General features: G+C 62.6%; 1 protein-coding gene across 2 annotated transcripts; it reads left to right on the plus strand.

Annotated features, from left to right (window-relative positions):
* Positions 1 to 88: 88 nt before the first annotated feature.
* On the plus strand, positions 89 to 23,724 carry ZNF710 (zinc finger protein 710). 2 transcript variants are annotated; one of them, XM_066559118.1, is made up of 5 exons: positions 89 to 311; positions 19,898 to 21,347; positions 21,926 to 22,117; positions 22,528 to 22,702; positions 22,911 to 23,724. In XM_066559118.1, exons 2-5 carry the CDS (start codon positions 19,926 to 19,928, stop codon positions 23,081 to 23,083), a joined length of 1,962 nt encoding a protein of 653 aa, XP_066415215.1. In that variant the 5' UTR covers positions 89 to 311; positions 19,898 to 19,925; the 3' UTR covers positions 23,084 to 23,724. The 2 variants fall into 2 exon arrangements, with proteins under 2 accessions (XP_066415215.1, XP_066415214.1); XM_066559117.1 differs by lacking the exon at positions 89 to 311 and adding an exon at positions 2,194 to 2,265.
* The last annotated feature ends 200 nt before the right edge of the window (positions 23,725 to 23,924 follow it).

A 23,924-nucleotide genomic window follows, 5' to 3' on the forward strand; every position in this document is an offset into this window, starting at 1 on the left:
ACCGGTGCCGCGGGCAGGGGCGGGGCTATGTGCTAGGCCACGCCTACTTTTAAAGAGCCAGCGAGTCTGTCTGCCCGAAGGGCACCGGCGAGGGCAGAGCTCACCGGCCGCTGCCCGGTCCCGCCTCCCCCAGCGCGGGCACACACCGGCCAGGGCCCGCAGTAACGCCCTGCGCTGGGGACTGTGAGAACAGGGCGGAGCAGTCCCGCGGGGCACCGGGCGCTAGCCGCGGGCCCTTCCCCAGAGGGAACGGACACGGCTCCTCGGGACCGGCAGGCACGGCGGGGGACATGGAGGGCAGGGAGAGAAGGGTCAGTGCACGCCGCGCGGGGCGGGGAGGAACGGGGAGGGAAACGGGAGGAACGGCGGGACCGGCGGCGGCACAACGCGCGTCCTGATTGGCTGGGGCGGCTGCGGCCTCGGGCCTCCCCCTTTCGATTGGCTGAGGCGGCAGCGGCCTGAATCCGCGTTCTGATTGGCTGCGATGGCCGCATCCGTCTGAATCCGCGTTCTGGTTGGCTAAGATGGCCGCATCCTTCTGAATCCGCGTCCTGATTGGCGGAAGCGGACGGGCAGCGGCTCCGTGACAGCCGGCGGTGCCGGGGCTGGCCCGGGCCCGCTCCGGGTCCCGCTCCCGGTCTGGGTCACACGGCGCATCCCGCTCCGTGCCCGGCTCTGCGTCCCGCCCTGTTCCCCGCCCCGCGTCCCGCTCCGTGCCCCGCTTTGTTCCCCGCCCCGCGTCCCACCCGAGTCCTGCCGGTGCTGCTCTCGGTGCCCCGTTCCGTGCCCTGCTCTGTGCCGCGCTCCGTGCCCCGCTCCGTGCCCGTCCCCGTGCCCCGCCGGGCGCAGCTCCAGGCACAGCCCCTGGCCGGGCACCCCGGGATGCAGAGCAGCGAGCCTCCTGCGCCCCGTCACTCTCGGCAAATCCCTGTGCGGGCAGAGCCGTCTGCGGGCCACGTGCGGGGCGAGGCCAGCCGGGCATGCGGGGAGGGAAGCGGCATTTGGGGGCCGGTGACACCGGGCGGCCCCGGGCTGGGCAGCAGCAGGACGTGACGGGATGCTGGGCGGCCCCAGACAGGCGGGGGGATGTGAGCACCGGCAGGGGCAGCGGGGACAGGGCAGGGAGCTCAGTTTTCACCACGAACACACACACAAAAAAAAAAAAAAACAAACCAGGAAAGCAGAAGTGAGCCCAGACAAAAGGCTGCGTGTGGAGACTAACTCCACTGCGATTAGTCCGGCCGGCGCCACCTGCTTCCATGGAGATGAGAATCTCCCGACACACCAGCCGAATCACGGCTGCCTCCGCACGCTCCTGCTGTGGGGAGGAGACCCTCCTCTTCTTCTTCCTCCTCCACCTCCTCCTCTTCCTCCTCCTCCTCATCCTCCTCACGATGGGAGCCAAGCCTGCAGCCGGCAGATCCTTGGCTGTTGCCACCCACTCTCCTTCCCGTGCCACATCTCACTCTCATCCCTCCCTTTGGGGGCCAGCGGCCTCCTGCCACCCCATCCCCACAGCCACGTAGCTCAGCCTCTCCCTCTGCCTTCTTGGGGCAGCCAAGAGCACCCCCTTTCCCAAACCCTCCAACTTCTGGATCACCTGCTCCCCTTCCCACACCACATCCCTTCTCGCTCCCTCCTCTGGCCACCTCCTGCCACCCCCCCGTGGCCTTTCCATCCGCCTCTTTGTGTCGGGTGAACAGCATCCCCCCCAACCCCTCCAATTCCTCTAACATCCCTAATTCCTCTCATCCCATTTTGGGGGAGAGAGGAGTTCTTGCCATCAATTCCTACAAGCTTTTTGGGGTGCACATGACCTTTCCCACCGCTATGGCGGAGGAGAGCGACGCCCAGCTGGATCTGGGTCTCCTGAGAAGGTCATCCCCTCCTCGGCATCATTCCGTGCGGTCACAGCGCCCCGAAATGAGGGGTGAGGTAGAGAATGAGCCCTGTGCTGCGGGAGGGGACACAATGCAGGGGCAGCGTGGGCACAGGGACCGCTCCCACCCTCAGTCCCCCCACCTCCGACCCCCCCAGGCCGGTACCGAGGGCGGCCCCGGCTCCGGTGGACGGTGCTGCTGCAGCGGGGGGGGCGGTTCGCCGTGCTCGGGCAAGTTGAGGAGGGGGAGGAAGATGAAGGGCGGGCGAGTTAGGAGGAGCTGCTTTGCATCCCTTCACGTCAGCCCTGCCTCATTCCCTCCTTCTTCCTTCCTGCGCACCCAGCGCCGGGCCCGGAGCCGCCGCCGCCGCCCCGCGGAGCCGCCGGTGAGTCCTCACCGGACCCCCCCGCGCCCCTAGAGCCCACCCCGCGCCCCCGCTTCCCGGGGGGGCCCAGCAGCGGGGACACCGCGATGTCGCCGCCCTCGTGCCCCGCGCCGCCGAGACGGGAGCGATGGCGGCGGGAGGCACCGGGAGGAGCGGCGCGGACGGGGGGTCCCGGTCCGCGCCCGGGGCCGCCCCTCCGGGAACCCCCCCGGAACTTTCCCGTGGCCGCGCTCAAACTTTCTCGGCCGGGAAAGTTGCGGGAGGGCGCGGGGCGGGGGCCGTGACCTGTTGCGGGCGGGGGGAGCACCGGGAGGGACCCGCGGCGGGGAGGGATGCTCGGGCGGGCCCCGCACCGCGGCTCCGCTGCCCGGCCCTGCCCCGAGTTCCCTTCCCCGAGTTTCCCGGTGTTTGCGAGCGGCCAGCGGGAGGGGTCCCGGGTGCGGCCCCCCCGTTCGCGGCGGCAAAGTGCTGCGGGGAGTGCGGGGAGACTCTGGGCTCGTCCCGCACCGGGCGGGTTCCGCTCCACCTTCAGCCCCGGAACACCCCGGGATGGCCCCGTGTGGGACCTCCCGGTGCTCCGGGGGGGCTCCGTGGGGACTGGGGGGCCTTTGAGTTCTGTGCCCAAACAAGGGGCCGAGGGGAGCTGTGTGAAAGCCCTCCGGAGCTCTGGCCATAACAGGGTGTGATGGATAAATTAGTTAGAATGAATTAATTAGTTGAGCATTAGGATTTTTCTTGTGAGCAGCTGTGTAGGAAGAGAAGGGTGACCAGGACGAATAGAGGCAGCCCAGAGCCTGACCTGCACTGGAGTGGAGCCTGACCCCACCCCAGGTCCAAAGCCTGCAGCGCCATCAGCCTCCCTCCCACATCCCACACCCTGCTCCTGCCCCATATCACAGCCCTGCGTCCTGTGCCACTCTCTGTTCCCCACACCCTGCTCCTGTGTCCTGTACCTCACTCTGTTCCCCACACCCTGCTCCTGCCCCACACCATGGCCCTGTGTCTGTCCCATGCCACTCTCTGTTCCCCACACCCTGCTCCTGTGTCCCACACCCTGCTCCTGTGTCCCACACCCTGCTCCTGTGTCCTGTACCTCACTCTGTTCCCCACACGCTGCTCCCAGGCTTGCCTTGGTCACTCCTCTAGCCCAGGTTTGAGCTGTCCCCCCCGAGCTGTGGATCCAAGTGGCTCCCACAGGGCACAGCTGGGTGCTGTGGGTGCTGAGGCTGGCCACAGGGTTAAACAAACACATCCTGGGCTGGAGGCAGGCTGCAGGCATGGTCCCAGGGTGGGCAGGCCCTGGCTGGCCGTGGGGAGCAGCAGCTGGGGCAGTGCTGGCTGGGTGTGCCCGTGCCCTGCTGCCACCCTGGTGACAATGTCCTCACTGCAGGAGCTCTCTGAACAGGCACATCCCCTCGCCTGGGCCCAGCTCCTCTCCTCGAGCAGCTCTGCATCAGTGCCCTCTCTGTGGGTCCCTCCAAAAGGGGAAACAGGAGCTCTGCTGCACCCCAGGACAGCCCCAAACCTGGGGGTGCCTCACAGTGTCACACACGGGTCCCTGCAGCAGCGGGAGTGGAGCTTCTCTGGTGGTGCAGGTCACGGCTCATCATGTTGGCATTTTGGGCTTGGTTTAATCCCCGAGAAAGTGTTTGTTTTGGGCAGTTTTACTGGGCCATTTTAATTTATCAGCTAGGTTGGGAATCACGGTGTGGAGAGGGAGGAGGAAAGGCAGTGTCTGGCTTTGCTCTCTGGCTGGGAATACTGAGGAATCTCCAAAGCAGTGAGTTTGTACCACCAGGAACATGCCAGCAGCACAGCCCATGAGAGAGAGGCAGCCTGCCCTCCTTTATTTCAGTTATTCCTGGTGGAGGAGTCAGCTCCAGCTCAGCCCAGTCTCTGGGCATGTCCCTGGGGGCTGCCAGGCCAGAGCCAGTGCGGGGATGAGGGGCAGCCTTGTGCCAAGGGGGCTTCCTGCTGGGCTGGTGGCCTTCTGCCACCCGCTCCCACATTTGGTTTCCCAAGCCCCATCATGGCCCTGGCTCACAGAGTGCCCCTGTCTGGGCTCAGGTGCCAGCTCCTGGAGTGCCCCAGGTGCCTGCTCAGGGCACGTGTGCCACGGAGGGGGGGTGGTGGGGCTGGAGGAATCCTGCAGGATGGCCGGGATGTGCCAGCAGTGCCAGCAGTGCCAGCAGTGCCCAGGCCCATCCTGTGTGCTGCCTGTGGCTAGAGTCCTCAGGGTGAGTCATGCCCTTCCCAAAGGGCTTGGCCTTGGGGACAGAGACTGTGGTCGGTGTTCTCCCTTTGTTCCTCTGTCCCACATTTTCCCCTCAGCCCCCTGCACCCCCTCCCCTCCTCCTCCCTCCCCCGGCTGTGGGTCGCAGTGGGGTTGGTGTGGGAGAAGACCTGGCACAGCCCGTGCCCAGCATGGCTTTCCCTCAGCCCCAGGTCCTGCCCGAGCACAGGGAAATGTGCGTGTCAGAGGGGAAGGAGCTGCTCCTGCCGGGCTGTGGAGGAAGGTCTGTGTTTGTGTATTTGGGGGTCTGTGTGTGCACACAGGGAGGCTGCTCTGCTCGCCTGGCTGCAGCTTCAACAGAGGCCTCTCCCCCAAAGGGAGCAAGCGATGATGAACTTTCTTTCCCAAACTTTAAATGGAAGGAGAGAAGCATGTTTGGACTTTTCCTGGCCTTTCCTTGCAGCTGTCCATCTGTTGTTAGAGCGACAGTCAGGTATTTCTGGTGCAAATTAACAGCAACAATATGCCAGCACCTGTGGGCGGCCCTGCAGTGTCCTGTGCTGTCACCTCCTGGTCCTCAGAGTGTTTGGACAATGTTCCCTGCAAAGTGTCACAGGTTTTAGTTAAAGTGACCAGTGTCTGGGTGCTCTGCTGTGCAGAGCAAAGGCAAACTTGCAGAAAGTTCAGGTGAATCTCCTCCAGGTGGGCTCCAGGGGTAACCCAGGCACAATGGGGCGCTGGGAACACTGTGGCTGTGGGAGCAGGGAGGGTGGTGGGACAGGGTACATCCTGTGGCCCTGGAGATTCATCACCAGATCCAACTGAACCAACAGGGATGGGGCAGCCACAGCTTCTCTGGGCAGCCTGTGACAGTTCCCTGCCCTCTGTCGGTCTGATGCCATCCTTCCTGGCACTGCAGGTCCCTGTCCCCAGTGCCTCTCTGGCTCTCTTGGAGCCCCTTTAGGCACTGGAAGGAGCCCTGGGTCACCCTGCAGGCGTCTCCTCTGCAGGCATTGGCACAGGCAGGGCCGTGCTGGGCAGTGCAGGCAGAGCGGGCAGGGAGGAGGAGGAAGCAGCACAGAGCCCTGCTCATTGTTTTACTTCCACTTCTCCTCCGTGGGGAGCTGCCTTGTGCCCGGGCAGTGCACGGCCCTGACGTGGAGCTGTGGAACAGGAATTTCCTGGGGCCTGTGGGCGGCAGCTGCCAGCAGCCCGGGGTGGGAGCAGGGTGGGACAGTGAGGGGCTGCTGAGGGGCTGCTCGTGCCTGCACAGAGCCCTCTCTGTCCCTGAGCCCCCCAGCAGGGCCCGGGTCCCTCCCTGGGCACAGCTGGGACTGGCCCCCAGCGCTCAGAGCCACTCCAGGCTGGAGCCCACGTCCTGCCCGTGCTGGGGGTGACCTAGACAAGGAGAACAGGGGGAGGAAGGACGGGCAGAGCTTCCAGAGGAAGAGTGCTCACCACTGCCTCTAAATTTATCTTTCCTGTTTCTCAGCAGCAGCATTGTCTCATGCCCATTCTCTGTGGTGTCAGGCATTCTCCCCTCTCTGCCTCTCTCCTGGCACCCTGTCCCTCTCACCATGTTATCCTGGTTTAACCAGCTCTGTCTCTCCCCTTCTTTTGCTTTCAAGTTTTAATCCTGGTGAGCTCCTGGCTGCTTTTCCTTCCTCTCACCTCTGGTCTGTTCCCACACCCACCATCCCAGGGCCCTCCCCATGTCCCGCAGCACCAGCCTTGCCTTGGGGGTTAACCTGGGGACTGGGCGGTTTCCAGTTCCCCTGAGCTCAGGACTGGAACCCATGAGCAAGCTGGAGAGCAGAGGTGGGAGGTTTGCCTTTGTCCAACCCAGGATGGGCTGCTCTGAAGGGAGAGCTTCTCCTTGGAACCATGGAACCATTTTGGTTTGACAGGACCTTTGAGATCACAGAAACCTCAGGGCAGCCTGGCCTGCTCATCCCAACCTCCCCAAGAGATGCTGCACATGACCAGGCAGATCAGGGACACCCTGGACTGGCTGGGTGGATTGGGGATGCCCTGGACCAGCCTGGCTGGTGGCTGCTGTTGGGAAGAATTGTTTGTGTGGTTAGGATGGATGTTCCAGGGAGCTGCTTCCCTTCCCAGTCAGTCCACAGGGATTGTGAGGTCTCCTTCCTCACAAAGGACTTTCTACTCTGAATCCTGACCCCTCTGCCACCCAAAATGTGGGCATGTTAAACTCCCAACCCAAGCACCTCCCTGCTCCATGGCAGTCAATTCTTTGTTAGTTTATTGAGCCAGCTGAGCGTCGCCCTTGCCAGGCACAGACTGCCCTGCCCTGCTGCTCTGCCCTGGGCTTTGCTGCAGAGCCAGCAGTTTGTCCTTGCTGTGGCCATTCTGTGCTTGCTGTGCACAAAGCCACCGGCCCTAGAAGCATTCAGGTGCTGTGTGGATGTGGCACCCGGGGACAGGTTTTGGTGGTGGCCTCGGCAGTGCTGGGGAGAGGTTGGACTCTGATCTCAGAGGGTTCTTTAGCCCTGGGCTCTCGTGTGCCCGTGGCTGAGGGGACACCAGCTCACTGGGAGCTCACGGCCCTCAGAGGAGCTCTGAGCTGGGGCCAGGAGTGCCCTCTGCTCTCCCAGAGGCAGAGCCGTGGGCAGAGCTGGGCGGGTGTGCCCCGGCACTCTCTGAGTCTCTGCTGGGTCCCTCCATCCGTCCCACCTGCCCTGGCCACCCTGCGTGCCCCCGCAGAGCCCGGCTGGGCATCGCCTGCCGAGAGCTCGCCCAGGCCCGTGCGGGCTCCAGTGTCTGCTTTGGCTTTGCGATTATCAACCAGGCACACATAGAAGGAAATTATTTCAACAGCTGAGTGCAGTGTGTGTTTATGGACTTTCTGGCCGTGAGAAAGAAGGGCTATGTAGATTGGGATGAGAATGGGGAGAGCAAGTGGTACCGACCCCAGGGTGAGCCAGAACCAAGGCAGAGACAGCCCAGCCTCACTGAGACCTGGGGAAATATTAATTAGGATGAGCAAATGGTGCAGATATCCCCACCCTCCCGCTCAGGAGCAGGATTTGCCCACTGCATCTCCCTGCATCACCCAGCCAGCCCTGTCCGAGCCCTGCATGCCAGGCAGGTGACCCATCCCAGTGCCCCCAGTGCCCCCAGCCAGGCTCACCCAGCATTGGCTCTGTCTGCAGGAACAGGACAGCCCCGAGCTGCGGGCACTGCTCCCAGGGGTGTCAGGTTCTGTCCCTGTGCCCTGTGCAGCCACTCTGGACAGCAGTGCCAGACCCCGTTCTTCCAACTCCTTTGCAAAAGATAAATATGTGTATTTTTGTGTAAAATCCTGGCCTGTGCCCGCAGTCAGCAGCCCTGCAGGAGCTTTCACAGCATGATGACACGCAAAAGCACACGGGCACTAAGCAGGAATTGCATTTCACCCTGGCCCTGTGGCCAGCAGCCGAGTGCTCTGCTCTGTGGATCTCAGAGGTGCTGGCCATGCAGACACGGTGCTGTGGGGGCAGCAGGCACAGCTGGCTCTGGGCCATAGGGGATGTGTGTCCTCCACACCCGGCTTGGGTCAGCCCTGGGCTGGGAATTCATGAACTGCCACCAGCAGGGACCTTTGTCCGGTGCCTCCTGCTCCATCTGTCCAACCCAGCCTCCCAAACACTCGTCCCTGACCTGCTCAGCTGTGCAGAAAAGGATCCGAAACATTTCCCACCTTGGGGATCTGAAAGTAGAAGTGGTGTTGGCAGCTGTGCAGCTGGGTTTGTTCCCGTGATGGGGACAGTCAGAGAGCCGTGCTGCTGGGCAGTGGGAGTGGGGCACTCCCAGTGGCCGGTCCGGAGCCTGCCCGGGGTGTCAGGGGGTTCGGTGCTCCCCAGCTCCTCCCGTCCCTCCTCCTGCCCTGGTGGGAAGCTCTGGTTACCTCCTCTGTGTTCCCCCGGGCTCTGTGGGAGGTGGCACTCGCCCTGTGCGGGTCTGGGCCGTGTGGGCTGAGCTCCACAGCTGCTTCCTTGTGCCGCAGGTGACTCCTGAGCCCCCCTTGCAGGTTCAGCTGTGCCTCGCTCACGGGGACCTTCCCCGGCACTGAGGCACACCAGGGTTGCTGGTGCTGTGCTCGGGGCTGTCCCGGCGGCTGTGGCACACGGGGGCAGTTTCTCCAAGGCAGAACAGGCTCAGAGTCAGGAGCTGGGGGCACAGACACAGCATGGAGTGTCCCTGCCCTGCAGCCCCTCGCCTTCCCAGCACAGCCTCCAGCAGACACACGCGTGGAGGATTACCCGGTTGAGTATTAATTATCGTGCTCAAATTAGCGCCCCTCAGCTGTGATTAACTCATCAGCCAGCCCAGTGCAGGGACAGCGGGCACAGGGAGGGTGGCAGAGCTCAGCAATGCCCGGCTGTGGGGGCACAGCCTCCCTGGCAGCCCCAGCCCTGCAGGAGCCCTCTCCTCCTGCCTGGATGAGCTGCAGGAGAGCAGTGGGGAGCTGCTTGTGCTGTGCTGGGCCCTGCCGAGGCTCCTGTGTGCTGGGGCTGGGCTCTGAGGGGCAGCATCTGCCCTGTGCAGGGCTCAGGGCTGCTCCTGGGACACTGAGCCTGTCAGCACAGATGTTGCTATCGATGAAGGTGCTGTTCACCTTCCTCACTGCCCCCAGCTCTGGCTGGACACCCCTGGTGCCAGGATCTGGGCCAGCCCCGTGTTTCCATTTCTGTGTCCTCGCAGCCCGGCACAGGACAGAGCCTGGGGACACAGGGACAGGCCCAGGAGCCGCTGTCCCGCAGAATGGACGGGCTCCACTCATGGAAATACCAAAACTGGACTGAAATTGTTCCCAAGCATAAGGGCAGTGATGCTCTGGAAAGTAACACCGTCAAGTGAGACCCTTCCCACTGTGGGGATCTTCCCCTGCACCAGAGCAGCTCTTTCACATCCCTTTGTTCCCTTTGGGGTGACAGACGTTTGTACCATTTTGGGTTTTCCTCTTTTACAGCCAGCTGGGCTGCACACACCAGGATGCCTGAGCTCCTCCTGCCTGTGTGTTGCCTCCTCAGAGCTCTGGCCACGTTTATGGCTCTGCCCCAAAGTCCCAGCAGTTTATGATTAACCCCAGGCCTGGGGATGCTGAGCAGGAGCTGTGTCCAGCAGGAGTGATGCCGCATGGGCTCAGCCCGGGCTGCTTTGGGGTCAGATGGCATCACCTGTTGTCTCTGCCCCACAGGACCTGCTGTCCTGGTGGGCTCCATCTCCAGTGTTTTCGTCCCTCTGGGTGTCAGCTCCCTTTGTCCCACATCCCAGCCCTGCTCTCCCCCTGCACCTTGGTTCATTTTGGGCTGTTTGGACACTTTGGTCCATCTGCACACCCGAGGCTCTGTTAACCCCTGCCACTGCAGAGGATGCCAAAGGAACAGGGGCAGTGCTGGGACTCACAGACGCGGGCAGAAGCCCTGTTGGGTCTTTCCAGGCAAGGCTGGGTGCTGGCAGGGATTTGCAGGGCAAAAGGGGCTGCACCCACGCTTTGCCCTCTGCTCCCCGCAGGGCCCAGCACGGCATCAGGCCCTGGGTTTGCCTCTGCCACAGCCAGCCCTGATCTTTCCCTGCAAGGTTCTGGGGGCTGGCCTGAATTCACACTTGTTCCTGCAGGTTGGTTTGCCTGGGATGTTTGCTCCTTCATTGTCCAGAGGAGCAAACAGCGAGGTGGTGAAGGCAGTCCCGTTGCTGAGTCCCTTTCCTGCTGTCCCCATCTGCGTGTGTGAGTGCTGGGAGCGGGTTTGTCAGTGCCTCGGCGCCTTTCAGGGGCTCCGCAAAGAGCAGATTTATTTTCTGCTATGCTGAGAATTAGCTCCCCTTTCTTCCTCTTCCCTCTGCCCCCGCTGGAAAGAGAGAGAATGCAGGGAAGAAGAAAGGATTTCCATCGCGGCGGTGATTGGCACAGCCCTGAATGAGAGGTCATTCCAGCCGGCTCTTTCTTTTCAGGGCCCTTTTTTCCTGCTCCCTGTATTCAGGCTGGCAGCATTCTTTCTTTTCAAAGCTCCTCTGTCTGTCTCTCTCTTCCCCCTCCTTTATTTTTCATCCCTTTTCTTTACTTTTGCTGTCTTTTCATTCTGTTTTTCTCCACCCCCTTGGGGCTCCATTTTTTTCTTTCCCTTTTCCTCTATTCAGTTCCTTTTTTTCTTCTCGCATCTCTTTTGAATAGCTCGGCTATTTTCGGAGAGGAAAGGGACTGTGCCGGGGAGAAGCCGTTACAGCAAGGAGGAACTTGAAAGTCTTTTCTTTCCCTGTTTATTTCATTTAAAAGCAAAAAATGTTTTCCAAGGCAGAGCTAGGGTTGTGTGTGGAGCCTTTGAAGGCAGGCTGGGACAGCAGCAGGGCTGGGGGCCCTCCCTGCTCCTGGAGAACTCATTTACTGCTGGTCCCAAGCCCCTGCAGCTCCGGGGCTTTGGGCTCCCTGCTGCCTTGCCTGGGGTGCTGCCAGAGGGGGTCCAGGCAGCAGCAGCCCCTCTCCTCAGCTCTCCCCACACCACTTACCTGATCTGAAGGCTCTTGCTGCCTCTGGGCTCATTTGTAGGGATGAGGTAGCCATGATCCCTAAAGGCGGGTCCTGGAGCTCTCTGCTGCAGCACATACCTGCGTGCAGGGGGAATGGAGGGAGGGTTTGTTCAAAGGGGAGTGGGGGGCTCATGCAGGGAGCCTGTGAGGACATGTGGCATGTGCCAGCTGTGCAGGGGCCAGCTGTGCAGGGGCCAGCCGTGCAGGTGCCCCTCGGTCATGCCCAGTCCCTGCACTCAGAGCAGAGGGACACAAGGTGCCAGGCTCCCCAGAGGAGTGACAGGAGGGGTCTCACACGCCTGCCCAGGGCCTCGGGGGTCCCGTGGCTCTGAGGAAAGCCCTCACCCAGCAGGTGAGGCTGGGCCCATCACTGGTGCCACCAGAGCTCGGCTCGCTGTCCCTGCTGTCCCCTGCTGCCCTGGTGCCATGCTCTGGGAGGGCAGAAGGGCTGGAAGAGCAGGCCTGGAGCTCTGCAAATATAGGGAGGAGGTGTTGAGCCCTGTGGCACAGCAGCAGCTTGGGAAGGCAGGTGGGGCCCAGAAGAATCCCCTTCCCAAATGCTGCCTGCCTGGGCACCACTCTGGGCGTGAACCATCGGTGCAGCTTTATGGGGCTTTGGTGCGCTGTTGATGCAACTTTGGTGAGGTTTTGGTGAGGTTTTGGTGCACCTTTGAGTGCTCACAGACCATCCCTGGCTAGAGCAGAACAGTGGCTCCGGCATTTGCTCTGGCTCAGCCCATACAAAGTCCCCAAAGGGACTTCCCAGAGCAGGGATAGTGCTGGTGGCCACCGGCCTGCTCCAGTGGCCTCCTGGCTGTGCCACAACTCAGGGGTGCCATGGAAGGGGCCTGGCTGTGCCACAGCACAGGGGTGCCATGGAAGGGACCTGGCTGTGCCACGGCACAGGGGTGCCATGGAAGGGACCTGGCTGTGCCACAACTCAGGGGTGCCATGGAAGGGGCCTGGCACTCAGGGGTGCCATGGAAGGGACCTGGCTGTGCCACGGCACAGGGGTGCCATGGAAGGGACCTGGCTGTGCCACGGCACAGGGGTGCCATGGAAGGGACCTGGCTGTGCCACGGCACAGGGGTGCCATGGAAGGGACCCCGAGTCAGAGCCAGGCTCCTTCCCTGCCCCTTCACCGCCCCCAGAGCCCGGAGCAGCCTGCCTTCCTCCCCTCTTTCCCTTACCCCCTGCCCCAATGGATGCAGTCAGGACTCTGGCTTTCAGGAAGCACCTTTCCCACATGGATTGTGGTCTCCCCTTGTTTTGCCATAACACAGAATCTGAGGGTGATCTGCTGATTTCCGTGCTGGCTGTGTTAGGATCATGGAGTCAGGGATTCCCACATCTGTAGGGACCTCGGGGATCGCCTGTCCAATCTTTTCTGGGAAAAGTCCAGACTGGCCCAGAGGGGCTGCAGGTCAGGGCTGTCAGGGGCTGCAGGAGGGTGGCAGGGCACTGTCACCCCACTGTCCTTGGCCACCTTTGGGGTGTGGGCTTCGGGAGGGCAGAGCGGGGCCAGGGCCTGTGGTTAATTAAACAGATCATTCCTTTAAAGTGAGATTCAAATAATTGTAACCCTGAGATAGAGAAGGCATTGGAGGAGATGAAATGGGAGAGAGAGAGAAAGGAAGCAAAGGACAGAGGTTCAGAATGGAGAGGGAGATTAGGAGAGAGATGAAAGAGAGAGGAGAAAGATAAGAGGGAGAGAGGGGACAGATCTCGGCGCGAGATGGGCGTTGCCAGGGAAACGGGAAGAATGAGGGAGCAACTGGAGGGATGGAGGAGCAGAGGATACGGGGGGTGGGGAGCGAGGGATGGAGCAGCTGAGGGTTGGAGGAGCAGAGGGATGGAGGAACAGAGGGATGGAGGGGCAGAGGGATGGAGGAACAGAGGGATGGAGGGGCAGAGGGATGGAGGGGCAGAGGGATGGAGGAACAGAGGGATGGAGGAACAGAGGGATGGAGGAGCAGAGGGATGGAGGAACAGAGGGATGGAGGGGCAGAGGGATGGAGGAACAGAGGGATGGAGGGGCAGAGGGATGGAGGAGCAGAGGGATGGAGGAACAGAGGGATGGAGGGGCAGAGGGATGGAGGAACAGAGGGATGGAGGGGCAGAGGGATGGAGGGGCAGAGGGATGGAGGAACAGAGGGATGGAGGAACAGAGGGATGGAGGAGCAGAGGGATGGAGGAATAGAGGGATGGAGGGGCAGAGGGATGGAGGAGCAGAGGGATGGAGGAGCAGAGGGATGGAGGAACAGAGGGATGGAGGGGCAGAGGGATGGAGGAACAGAGGGATGGAGGGGCAGAGGGATGGAGGGGCAGAGGGATGGAGGAACAGAGGGATGGAGGAACAGAGGGATGGAGGAGCAGAGGGATGGAGGAACAGAGGGATGGAGGGGCAGAGGGATGGAGGAACAGAGGGATGGAGGGGCAGAGGGATGGAGGGGCAGAGGGATGGAGGAGCAGAGGGATGGAGGAGCAGAGGGATGGAGGGGCAGAGGGATGGAGGGGCAGAGGGATGGAGGAGCAGAGGGATGGAGGGGCAGAGGGATGGAGGAGCAGAGGGATGGAGGAGCAGAGGGATGGAGGGGCAGAGGGATGGAGGGGCAGAGGGATGGAGGAACAGAGGGATGGAGGGGCAGAGGGATGGAGGAACAGAGGGATGGAGGAACAGAGGGATGGAGGAACAGAGGGATGGAGGGGCAGAGGGATGGAGGAGCAGAGGGATGGAGGAGCAGAGGGATGGAGGGGCAGAGGGATGGAGGAACAGAGGGATGGAGGGGCAGAGGGATGGAGGAGCAGAGGGATGGAGGAGCAGAGGGATGGAGGGGCAGAGGGATGGAGAAACAGAGGGATGGAGGGGTAGAGGGATGGAGGGGCAGAGGGATGGAGGGGCAGAGGGATAAAGCCCCGGTGTCAGAAGGAGGAAAAGGGGGATTTCCAGCAGAACAGGAAGCAGGAGTGGGGTGTCCCAGCTGAGCACAGGTGCCTGTGTGCTGGGAAGAGCATTTGGGATGGCAGCTCTGTCCCCCTGCAGTGAGCAGCTGCAGCCCCTGCTGCTGTCCTTAGCCTGACCCGCTCACTCCAGTGCCAGGGCTGGATCCCAGCTCCCTGGGCGGAAAATGGAGGAACCAGGCAGCTCTGTGCTCATCGCACTTTTGTTCTGCAGCACTGGGGACCTCTGGTTATTTGAAACCATTCCCTTTTCCCTCCCAGTCAGAGTTTGCCAACCACCATCCATTTTCAAAGGTGCAAATATTCACCTCTGACGGATGGACACGGTGATCAGAGTGAGAATATCCCGGTTCCGTGGAATGTTTACTGAAAACATTTCCAGCATCCCTCTGCAAACCCCAGGCTGTGTCCTTTGTTTTGTGAAGCCAAAGCCCCCAGAGACTGCTCTTCCTGCACCCAGAAGCGCTTCAGGGACACTGTGGTGTCACTGGCTGGAGACTGTGGCTCTCTGAGCCACTGACAGTGGAGGTTTCTTTTTTCTGGAGAAGTTTTCCTTAAAACAAAAGTTTTCCCTTAAAAATGCAGTTTGTCAGTATCTGGTGTGAAGGCGCTGACTGAATTTAAACAGGTATTTGTTTTCTGTGGCTCCTGCCCGTTTCTTAGAGCTTTGGCTCATTTTTACAGCAGTTCCTCTGTATCAGGGTCAGTTCTGGGGCAAGAAGTTCCAGTTTCAGTTCTGCCATGGTGTGTGGAGCCACTCTGTGGGTCAGCCCCTGGCACACACCAGCAACACAGAGCCAGGGCCAGCAGTGCAGCCAAGGTGACCCCCAAATCCCTGGGCTGGGGCAGGACAGACATGCTGGGTCAGGTTTAAGAATAATTTTAGTTGTGATTTTCAGGAAAACAACATTTTTCTTTTTGGAATTGTGGGGGGTTGAGCAGCTTTATGTGAAATCTGCAGGCAAGATGAAAGCCTGTTTTCCCCTTTATTAAATTTAAATGAAGGCTGCTTTTGAGAAAGAAAGGAAAATAAAATCAAAGGTTTTCTCACAAATATCAGATCCATTATCAACCATTTTCTGGTAAAAAGTCTTGAACAGTTTTACTCCCCCCTTCCGCAGTGAGAACCCTGAATGCCCAGGGTCTCACTTTGTCCTGGGGCTCGATCCTGTGCCTTGGGAGCTTTTCCTCCAAGGTTGGCACCACCAACCACATCTGTGCCCAGGGAACCTCCCAGGCACTGGGAGCAGAGGGGCTGCAGGAGGGTCCTGCAGAGAGCCCTGCAGTGGGGTCCTGCAAGGGGAGCCCTGCAATGGGGGTCCTGCAATGGGAGCCCTGCAATGGGGCCTTGCAATGGGGGTCCTGCAGAGAGCCCTGCAATGGGGTCCTGCAATGGGGGCCCTGCAATGGGGCCCTGCAATGGGGGTCCTGCAATGGGAGCCCTGCAATGGGAGCCCTGCAATGGGGCCCTGCAATGGGGGTCCTGAAATGGGGGTCCTGCAGAGAGCCCTGCAATGGGGGTCCTGCAATGGGGGTCCTGCAATGGGAGCCCTGCAATGGGGGTCCTGCAATGGGGCCCTGCAATGGGGCCCTGCAATGGGGGTCCTGCAGAGAGCCCTGCAATGGGGGTCCTGCAATGGGAGCCCTGCAATGGGGCCCTGCAATGGGGCCCTGCAATGGGGCCCTGCAATGGGGGTCCTGCAGAGAGCCCTGCAATGGGAGCCCTGCAATGGGGCCCTGCAATGGGGGTCCTGCAGAGAGCCCTGCAATGGGGGTCCTGCAATGGGAGCCCTGCAATGGGGCCCTGCAATGGGGGTCCTGCAGAGAGCCCTGCAATGGGAGCCCTGCAATGGGGGCCCTGCAATGGGGGTCCTGAAATGGGGGTCCTGCAGAGAGCCCTGCAATGGGGGCCCTGCAATGGGGGCCCTGCAATGGGGCCCTGCAATGGGGGTCCTGCAGAGAGCCCTGCAATGGGGGCCCTGCAATGGGGGTCCTGCAGAGAGCCCTGCAATGGGAGCCCTGCAATGGGGGCCCTGCAATGGGGCCCTGCAATGGGGCCTTGCAATGGGGGTCCTGCAATGGGAGCCCTGCAATGGGGGTCCTGCAATGGGAGCCCTGCAATGGGGCCTTGCAATGGGGGTCCTGCAGAGAGCCCTGCAATGGGGGTCCTGCAATGGGGGTCCTGCAGAGAGCCCTGCAATGGGCCCTGCAGTGGGGTCCTGCAATGGGAGCCCTGCAATGGGGCCCTGCAATGGGGGCCCTGCAGTGGGGTCCTGCAATGGGGGCCTGCAATGGGGGTCCTGCAGAGAGCCCTGCAATGGGGCCCTGCAATGGGCCCTGCAGTGGGGTCCTGCAATGGGGCCCTGCAATGGGGCCCTGCAGTGGGGTCCTGCAAGGGGCTAGCCATGAGCAAGTCCTAAATGTCCTCTGTCCCATGGCACCGGGCTTGTCAGGCGACCTGGGAAGCTGTGCAGGGGTCGGGTGACACAAACTGCTGCAGGTGCCAGCACTGGCACTGGGCACTGGCACTGCCCTGCCCCTGCCAGGCTGGGTGGGACAGAGCCCTGGCAGCAGGGTGGGCTCCTCACACCTGCTGGGGGAGAGCTCAGATGTAAATCAGTCCCTAAACCCTTTGGGTTTGGGTTCTGGGCCTCCCTTCCCTGCAGAAATGGTTGGTGAATGCTGCTGCCCCTGGGCTGGTGAGGGGAGCTGGGAGTGGAGCCAGGTGGCAAGCAAGGGTCACTAATTGGTCACTAATTGGTCACTAACTCTTTCCTGGAGGCTGTGGGGCAGCTGGGGCTGTGCTCGCTCCCAGAGCTGCTCCTGGGGCCGTGGCTTGGGTGGCTCTGGAGCTGTGAGTGCTCCTTTAGCTCAGACCCTTTCAGGTCTCAGGTGTTACAGGCAAACCTGTGGGTGCCAAGGTGAGGCTCCTGTGGACCAGATGAAATGTTTCCATGCTGCCCAGCTGAGGATTTACCAGGCTCTTATCTCTAGAGTGGTGGTGCTGGCCGAGGGGCCGGGTGGGGTGGCACAAGGCTTGGGCAGGTGGGTGAAACTGAGGGAGGTAAAACAGCAAAGGGAAGGGAAACATGTCCACAGCACTTAGCCTGGTGGCTGGAAAATCTGAATCCAGCAAGGAATGTGCTGGGAGTGGAGGGCCTGGAGTGCAGATGCTGCTGCCACAGGGACCCGGAGAGAAAGAAGTGAGTATTTGGGGAGCTAATCATGGAGCAAGACAGGAAAAAAGAAGTAAAATAGCACCAAGAAGTGAAAGCCATGGAAAAAACCTACTGTGAGTGAGCAGGTGGTGAGTGAGGAGCTGGTGGAGGCTCTGAGGGGCAGCCAGTGCAAGGAAGGGCAGGGTCTGCAGGATGTGCCAGGGCAGAGCCTGGATCTTCCCAGATGTGTTGGGAAACACGGGAGGAGAGGTTGCACCAAAACTAAACCTTGTAGTGGGAGGAGAAATGAAGAAAGAACCCCAAATTTCACAACCCCAGAGATGAGAGCCAGCAGGCACCAGTGCTGGCCCAGGTGCACCGAGGGGGAGGTGGGTGAGTGGGCTGTGAGCTGGGCAAGGGTGGCAGGGAGGGCAATGAGCCCGGGGGAGCCGAGCCTGGCCCGGAGGGCTGCCCTGGAGAGCTGCGGGTCACTGAGGCTGGAGGAGGGTTTGGTTCCCAGCAGCAGCACGGAGGGGCTCTGAGCGCGGGTGACCCGCTGCGGGTGCAGGCACCGGGCAGGAGGAGCAGGAGGAGCCGCTGTCCCCGCCGGTGTCCCCGCCGGTGTCCCTGCTGCGGACTGGAGCCCCTGCGGGGCCCCGGGCACGGTGCTGCTCGGTGATGGGCCCGGGGCTGTGCCCAGGTGCAGCGGGGCTGGCAGCGCTCTGCGGGCGGTGTCCCGGGGCAGCCGGAATACGTGACCCCCCCTCAGGGCCGGAGCGTTGGGAAATGGTGAAATGGTGAAATGGTGTTTCCAGCTGCCGTGGCGAGTCCCGGGGCGCGGACAGGGAAGTGAGAGCGGGAAGTGCAGCGGTGCCTGCCCTGTTCCTGCTCCCCGGTGCTGTTTGTGCAGCTGCGGCTCCGGGCGAGCCTCCTGCAGCGTGTGCCGGGCTCCAGGGCGCGATGGACACAAGTGCGGAGAGGTTTGTGCAGCGCAGGCTTCGCCTTTCCTGCTGAGAGGGCAGCTCGGCCCCTTCCCGGTGCCCAGAGCAGGAATCCACGCTTACTTTCCCCTAAAAGCCTCTGGTTTGGGGTGGCTGTAAGGTTCTTTGGTACTGCTCTGGGGAAGATGTGGGTGCGTTGTTCTCGTCTCGTGGGGCTCGTTTTGGGGGGCAGAGACCCAGCGCCGGGCTGGGGGGCCACTGACCCCTCTGCCCTGCTGGGCTCGTGGGGACAGCAGCCGTGTCCCCTCTGCCGTGTCCCCTCTGCCGTGTCCCGTGTCCCCTCTGCCGGGTCCCCTCTGCCTGCGAGGGGAAGGGGGTCGCAGCTGGCGGGGTGCCGCCCCGGGGCTGCTCCGTGCCCGCCAGCTGCCGCCTCCCTGACTGATCGCTCTTCTTCCTCCCAGCCCTCCTCCTCTTCCCGCCGCCGCCCTCCCCCACTCCGTGCTTTGTTTCGCTGCCTCCGCACTCGTCCTCCCCTCATCCCCTTCCTTCTTCTCCTCCTCCCACCCCCATCCTCTTCCTCTCCATGTCCCCGTGCCGCTGCCCCTCCCCTCCGCTGTGTCCGTGCCCGCAGGGGAAGGAAGGGGTGCCCGGGCACACGGGGTCCCTGGCTGAGACCTTCCCCCGGCAGCTCCAGCCTGGGCAGGGTCCCCTCCCCGGCTCCCCCTGACCCGGGGCCAGGAGCCCCCAGTGCTGTGCTCAGTGCCAGCCCCCGGTGGCCCAGCAGATGGGAGGGAGCTGAGGAGGGACCCGGTACCCCAGATGTCTGCGGGCAGCCAGGCCCCTGTGGTTGGTGTTGCTCCCCTTCTCTGTCTCTTCTCACACTGGTTTGGACCTTCCCCATCCCATCCCTTTCTCCATCCCTGCCACGTGCTGTGCCTGGTGTTTGGGGGCACAGGGCAGTGGCATGAGGGGACACTTCTGGGGTGGGCAGGAGCAGGAGCTGCCTGCAGCACCTGGAGGCCAATGTCCCCGGCCATACTCAGTGTCCCTCTGGTCGACCTGGCTGCAGGGATGCTGCCCTGCACTGTGGGGCTTCCCTTCTCCAAAGTGGAGGTGCATCCCACGATCTCCTCATGCTCTGGGGTTCTCCTGGGACTGTGACAGGATCTGGCTCAGAATTTATCCCTGTTTTACCTCCCCCGCAAGATTTCTTTGTTGTAGCTGCAGGAATAATTGTGTTTAGAAGAACACTCCTTCAGCAGGAGGAAGCGGCAACTCCTGGCTGTCCCCGCTGGGGAGGGTGCTGTGGGGGCACTGGGAGCCCCAGGGTGAGCATGCCAGCCTCCAGGGCTGAGCCAGCACAGCCCTGCCTGTGCCAGCCCCGCTGCCAGGCTGTGGGGCTGGCTCTGGTGGGTCTGGGCACCGTCCCGTCCCTCGTGCTCCCTGTGCTGTTGCTGCTTCTGCCGGGGCTCAGAGCCACACTCAGCTGTGACCAGTTCCCAAACTGCTGGGTTCCCTGGAGTCACTCTAGGGGCCTGAGGGCATGTGAGCAGCCAAACTAACAGCCCATCCGGAGAGGCTGACACTGGGCACGGATCCCAGCTTCCCTCCTCGCCCCAACCCTACAGTGGGAACCCCTGGGGCCGCTGTGTCCCCACATCCTGGGCTGGGTGGTGCTGGGGACCCGGCTGGCATCACCTCTGTGGGGCTGGGGTTCCCTGGGGAGGGCAGTGAGGGCTGGCTGAGCCCCTGTGGCACGGTGTCTGTGCTGGTGGGTGCCAGGGGCTCAGGGCTGTGTCTCTCCCTCTCAGCCATGACAGCGTAGGCCGGCGGCGAGAGATGGATCGGTTCAGCGAGTGCGGGACGCAGACGGACGCCGTGGTGGTGCTGTCCCTGGCGCAGGCTGCCGTCCTGGGCCTGGTGTCCGACAATGAGCTGCTCGGCGCCACCGTCACCCCCACTGGCTTCTTCCCGGGGCTGGCCAGGGAGCAGCTGGACAATGCCACCATGGAGCCGGGGGAGCCTGAGGGTGAGGAGCAGGCGCCTGGGGATGGGCAGGACGAGGACGCCCTGGAAGCAGACTCCTCCCTGGAGAAGCATGCCCGGAGGAGGAAGAGGCCGCCTGTGAGGCTGATGCCCAAGGTCAAGAACGAGAAGGCAGAGGTGGAGGCTGAGCCGCCGTACAGCGCGTCGGTGCCCGGGGACGAGGAGGGCGAGGGGCAGCACGGCCACGCGCCGCAGCCCCCAGAGCCCAGCCAGGAGCCGGCAGTGCAGAGTGGGGCCGTGAAGATGATCGACCTGGGCACCTTCAGCAGGAAGCCCCGGCGGCTGCGGCACCTGCGCCGGCACCGGGAGCTGGAGGGCGGCGAGCGCCGGCACCGGGAGCTGGAGGGCGGCGAGCGCCGGCGCAGGGGCAGCGACCTGGCCGGCGGCACCGGGGGGGCCCCGCAAACCGCGGGCACCTTCGAGGCGGGGGCCCCGTCCCCCGGGGAGGCCGAGGCCCCTGCGCCGGCGTCCCCCGAGCAGGTGAAGAGCGAGCAGGGCTGTGTCTGGCAGGAGCCGGGGGAGCTGGAGGCGGCCGGCGGCACCAGCGAGCACAGCAGGAAGGCGCAGCTGGACCGGCTGGACATCAACGTGCAGATCGATGACTCCTACCTGGTGGAGGCGGGCGACCGCCAGAAGCGCTGGCAGTGCCGCATGTGCGAGAAGTCCTACACCTCCAAGTACAACCTGGTGACCCACATCCTGGGCCACAACGGCATCAAGCCCCACTCCTGCCCGCACTGCAACAAGCTGTTCAAGCAGCCCAGCCACCTGCAGACCCACCTGCTGACCCACCAGGGCACGCGGCCCCACAAGTGCGGGGTGTGCAGCAAAGCCTTCACGCAGACCAGCCACCTGAAGCGGCACATGCTGCTGCACACCGACATCAAGCCCTACAGCTGCCGCTTCTGCGGCCGCGGCTTCGCCTACCCCAGCGAGCTGAAGGCGCACGAGGTGAAGCACGAGAGCGGGCGCTGCCACGTGTGCGTGGAGTGCGGCCTGGACTTCTCCACGCTCACCCAGCTGAAGCGGCACCTGGCCACGCACCAGGGCCCCACGCTCTACCAGTGCCTGGAGTGCAGCAAGTCCTTCCACTACCGCAGCCAGCTGCAGAACCACATGCTGAAGCACCAGAACGTGCGGCCCTTTGTCTGCACCGAGTGTGGCATGGAGTTCAGCCAGATCCACCACCTCAAGCAGCACTCGCTCACGCACAAGGTAGGGGCTCAGGCTCCTCTGGGGTGCTGCCCTCATCGTGCCCCCCAGAGGAGATGTGCCAGCTCTGCATGTGGGTGCTGGTGGAGGGGAGTGTCCCAGCAGCCCCAGTCTTGGGGGGTGGTGGGTGGTGCAGGTGGGCAGTAGCACCTGTGGCTGGCATTAGCTGGGGTCTCTCACATGCAGTGAGGGGGTCCCTGGGACCCAGCCCCTGCCCTTCTGGGGGTTCCCTTCCTCAGGGAGGGAGTTTCAGACCTGCTGCAGGGTAACCTGGAGCTGTCACAGCCCCTCTGGGCAGGCTGTGTGTGGGTGCTTGCCCTTTTCCTTGGGCTCATTAATGGGCAGCAATTGGGCTGAGCCCCAGAGCAGAGCTGGCACTCAGCTGCACCTACAGAGCCTGTCCAGCCCCCATCCACAGCCCCTGCACATCGCTGGGCTCAGGCCAGGCTGGGCTCTCAGATACACCCCGTGCTGTGCTCAGCACAAGGAGCCCATCCCTTGCCCATGGGGTCCCTTCTCCACTCCTGGCACCCCTCGTGTGCCCCGGTGCCAGGGGTCTGCCCGAGCTCTCCCCCCGGCAGGGCGTGAAGGAGTTCAAGTGCGAGGTGTGCGGGCGGGAGTTCACCCTGCAGGCCAACATGAAGCGGCACATGCTGATCCACACCAGCGTCCGGCCCTACCAGTGCCACATCTGCTTCAAGACCTTCGTGCAGAAGCAGACGCTCAAGACCCACATGATCGTGCACTCGCCTGTGAAGCCCTTCAAGTGCAAGGTACCGGTGGGGCTGGGGCTGGTGGAGCTGGGGTGTGAGAGCTCAGGTCCTGCTGTGCTGTGCCCACAGCAGTCTGGCCAGGCTGAGCCTTCGGGCATGGAAGCAGCTTTGTGATGCCTCCCCTGCTCACTTGGGCATGGAATATCTGCTCCAAGCTGTGATGGGAGCGTTGCTGCTGCTGAATGACAACCAGTGCCTCTCTCTGACCAGTGTTGGATGCTCTGGAGCTCCCAGCAGCACCAACACTGCATCCCCACACAGAGCGGGAGGAGGGAGGGAGCCCCATTGTTCTGGGCAGGAGCCAGGAGGGGCTGCAGGAGGGCAGCAGCCCCGTTACTCTTGTGGAGCCCCAGGGCTCTGTGCTGCAGAGCCCTGGCCAGCTCGGGTGACCGTGGGCTCGCTGCCGGCAGGTCTGCGGCAAGTCCTTCAACCGCATGTACAACCTGCTGGGGCACATGCACCTGCACGCTGGCAGCAAGCCTTTCAAGTGCCCCTACTGCTCCAGCAAGTTCAACCTGAAGGGCAACCTCAGCCGGCACATGAAGGTCAAGCACGGGGTGATGGACATCAGCCTGGACAGCCAAGGTGGGTCACCAGCGCGGGCTGGTCACCGTGACTGCCCTGGAGCGGGGCTGGGCCGTGCTGCCTGAGGCAGGTTCACGTCTTCTCTCCCAAGATCCAGCAGGGCTGTGGCTCCCGGGGAGTTTTGGGCTCCAGGCCCGGGGAGCGGGGAGCTGCTGGCCCCAGCCCTCCCCGCAGGTCCCTCACCGCGTGTCCCTGTGCTGACTCCTAGATGCCATGATGGAGCTGGCTGGGGCTGATCACACCGAGCTGGATGGCCAGCAGGAGATGGATGACTTCGAGGAGGAGAACTCTTACAGCTACGGGGCTGTGGGCAACCCCCCAGACGAGCACACGCTGGCCGAGCAGGCCATGAAGGAGATGGCCTACTACAACATGTTGTAGCCCAGGCTGGCGGGGCTGTGGGGGCTTGGTGGGGTTAAGAGGGACTGCGGCACCCAGCCAGGCCCCCCAGAGCTGGAGGGATGGCTTCCACTGGGCTTGAGGAATACAGGGATGTCCAGAAGACTCTGCTGGACCTGCCTTGGCTCTGCTGCTGCCCCCCTGCCTCTGCCTGCACCCTGCACCTGGTGACTTGAAGCTGCAGGCAGGGGAGGCATGACCCAGCAGATCACTGAAAGAGTAAGGATGGAAGGGGCTGCTGTGGAGCAAGATGATGAGCATCACTAATTATTCTACCTCCTGGGTCCCCCCTCTCTGCACAGGGGTTCCCCTGACGGGCAGAAGCCCCTGCCCGCATGAGGAGGTGGGTTTGCATTTCCCACTCACCCCGGGGCTCTCAGCCCTGTGCCAGGCCGTGGGATGCAGAACAGAGTATTTTCATAGAAGCTCAGGGCGCAGTCAGCGCCCACAGCTCCGGGCCTGGAGCTGCAGCCAGCGGTGGAGCAGGGGGAGGCAAACCCAGCCCAGCCCCAGCAAATGATGGTATTTTGAAAGTAATTTATTTTTTTCAGATGTGCCGCGTGGTTGGTTTTATCTTTTCACTGAGTTCAGTTCCCTTCAACCAATGTGCTTTGTAAACCCGTGTAAGCTGTGTGGTCTGTGTGGGAACAGGGGGTTGTGAGGGGCTGAGGACCAGAGCGGGGTCCTGGGCAGAGGAAGAGGCACCCCCTCCTTGCCCCCCAGCTGCTCTGGGCTGGAGGAAAAGGCTCTCACTGGGGCAGCCTGTGAGGTGGGGGTTTGCCCCCTCCATGCCCAGGGATGTGGCAAGGAAGCAGCTGGGGCA

The sequence above is a fragment of the Molothrus aeneus genome, chromosome 13, assembly GCF_037042795.1.
Source record: "Molothrus aeneus isolate 106 chromosome 13, BPBGC_Maene_1.0, whole genome shotgun sequence".
NCBI classification, from domain to species: Eukaryota; Metazoa; Chordata; class Aves; order Passeriformes; family Icteridae; genus Molothrus; species Molothrus aeneus.

Excerpts from the sequence above, each read along its gene's own strand:
- ZNF710 (XM_066559118.1), top strand. The coding sequence starts at position 19,926 with ATGGATCGGTTCAGCGAGTGCGGGACGCAGACGGACGCCGTGGTGGTG. Across the intron at positions 21,348-21,925 it reads AGCACTCGCTCACGCACAAG|GGCGTGAAGGAGTTCAAGTG; the intron begins GTAGGGGCTCAG and ends TCCCCCCGGCAG. Across the intron at positions 22,703-22,910 it reads CATCAGCCTGGACAGCCAAG|ATGCCATGATGGAGCTGGCT; the intron begins GTGGGTCACCAG and ends GCTGACTCCTAG.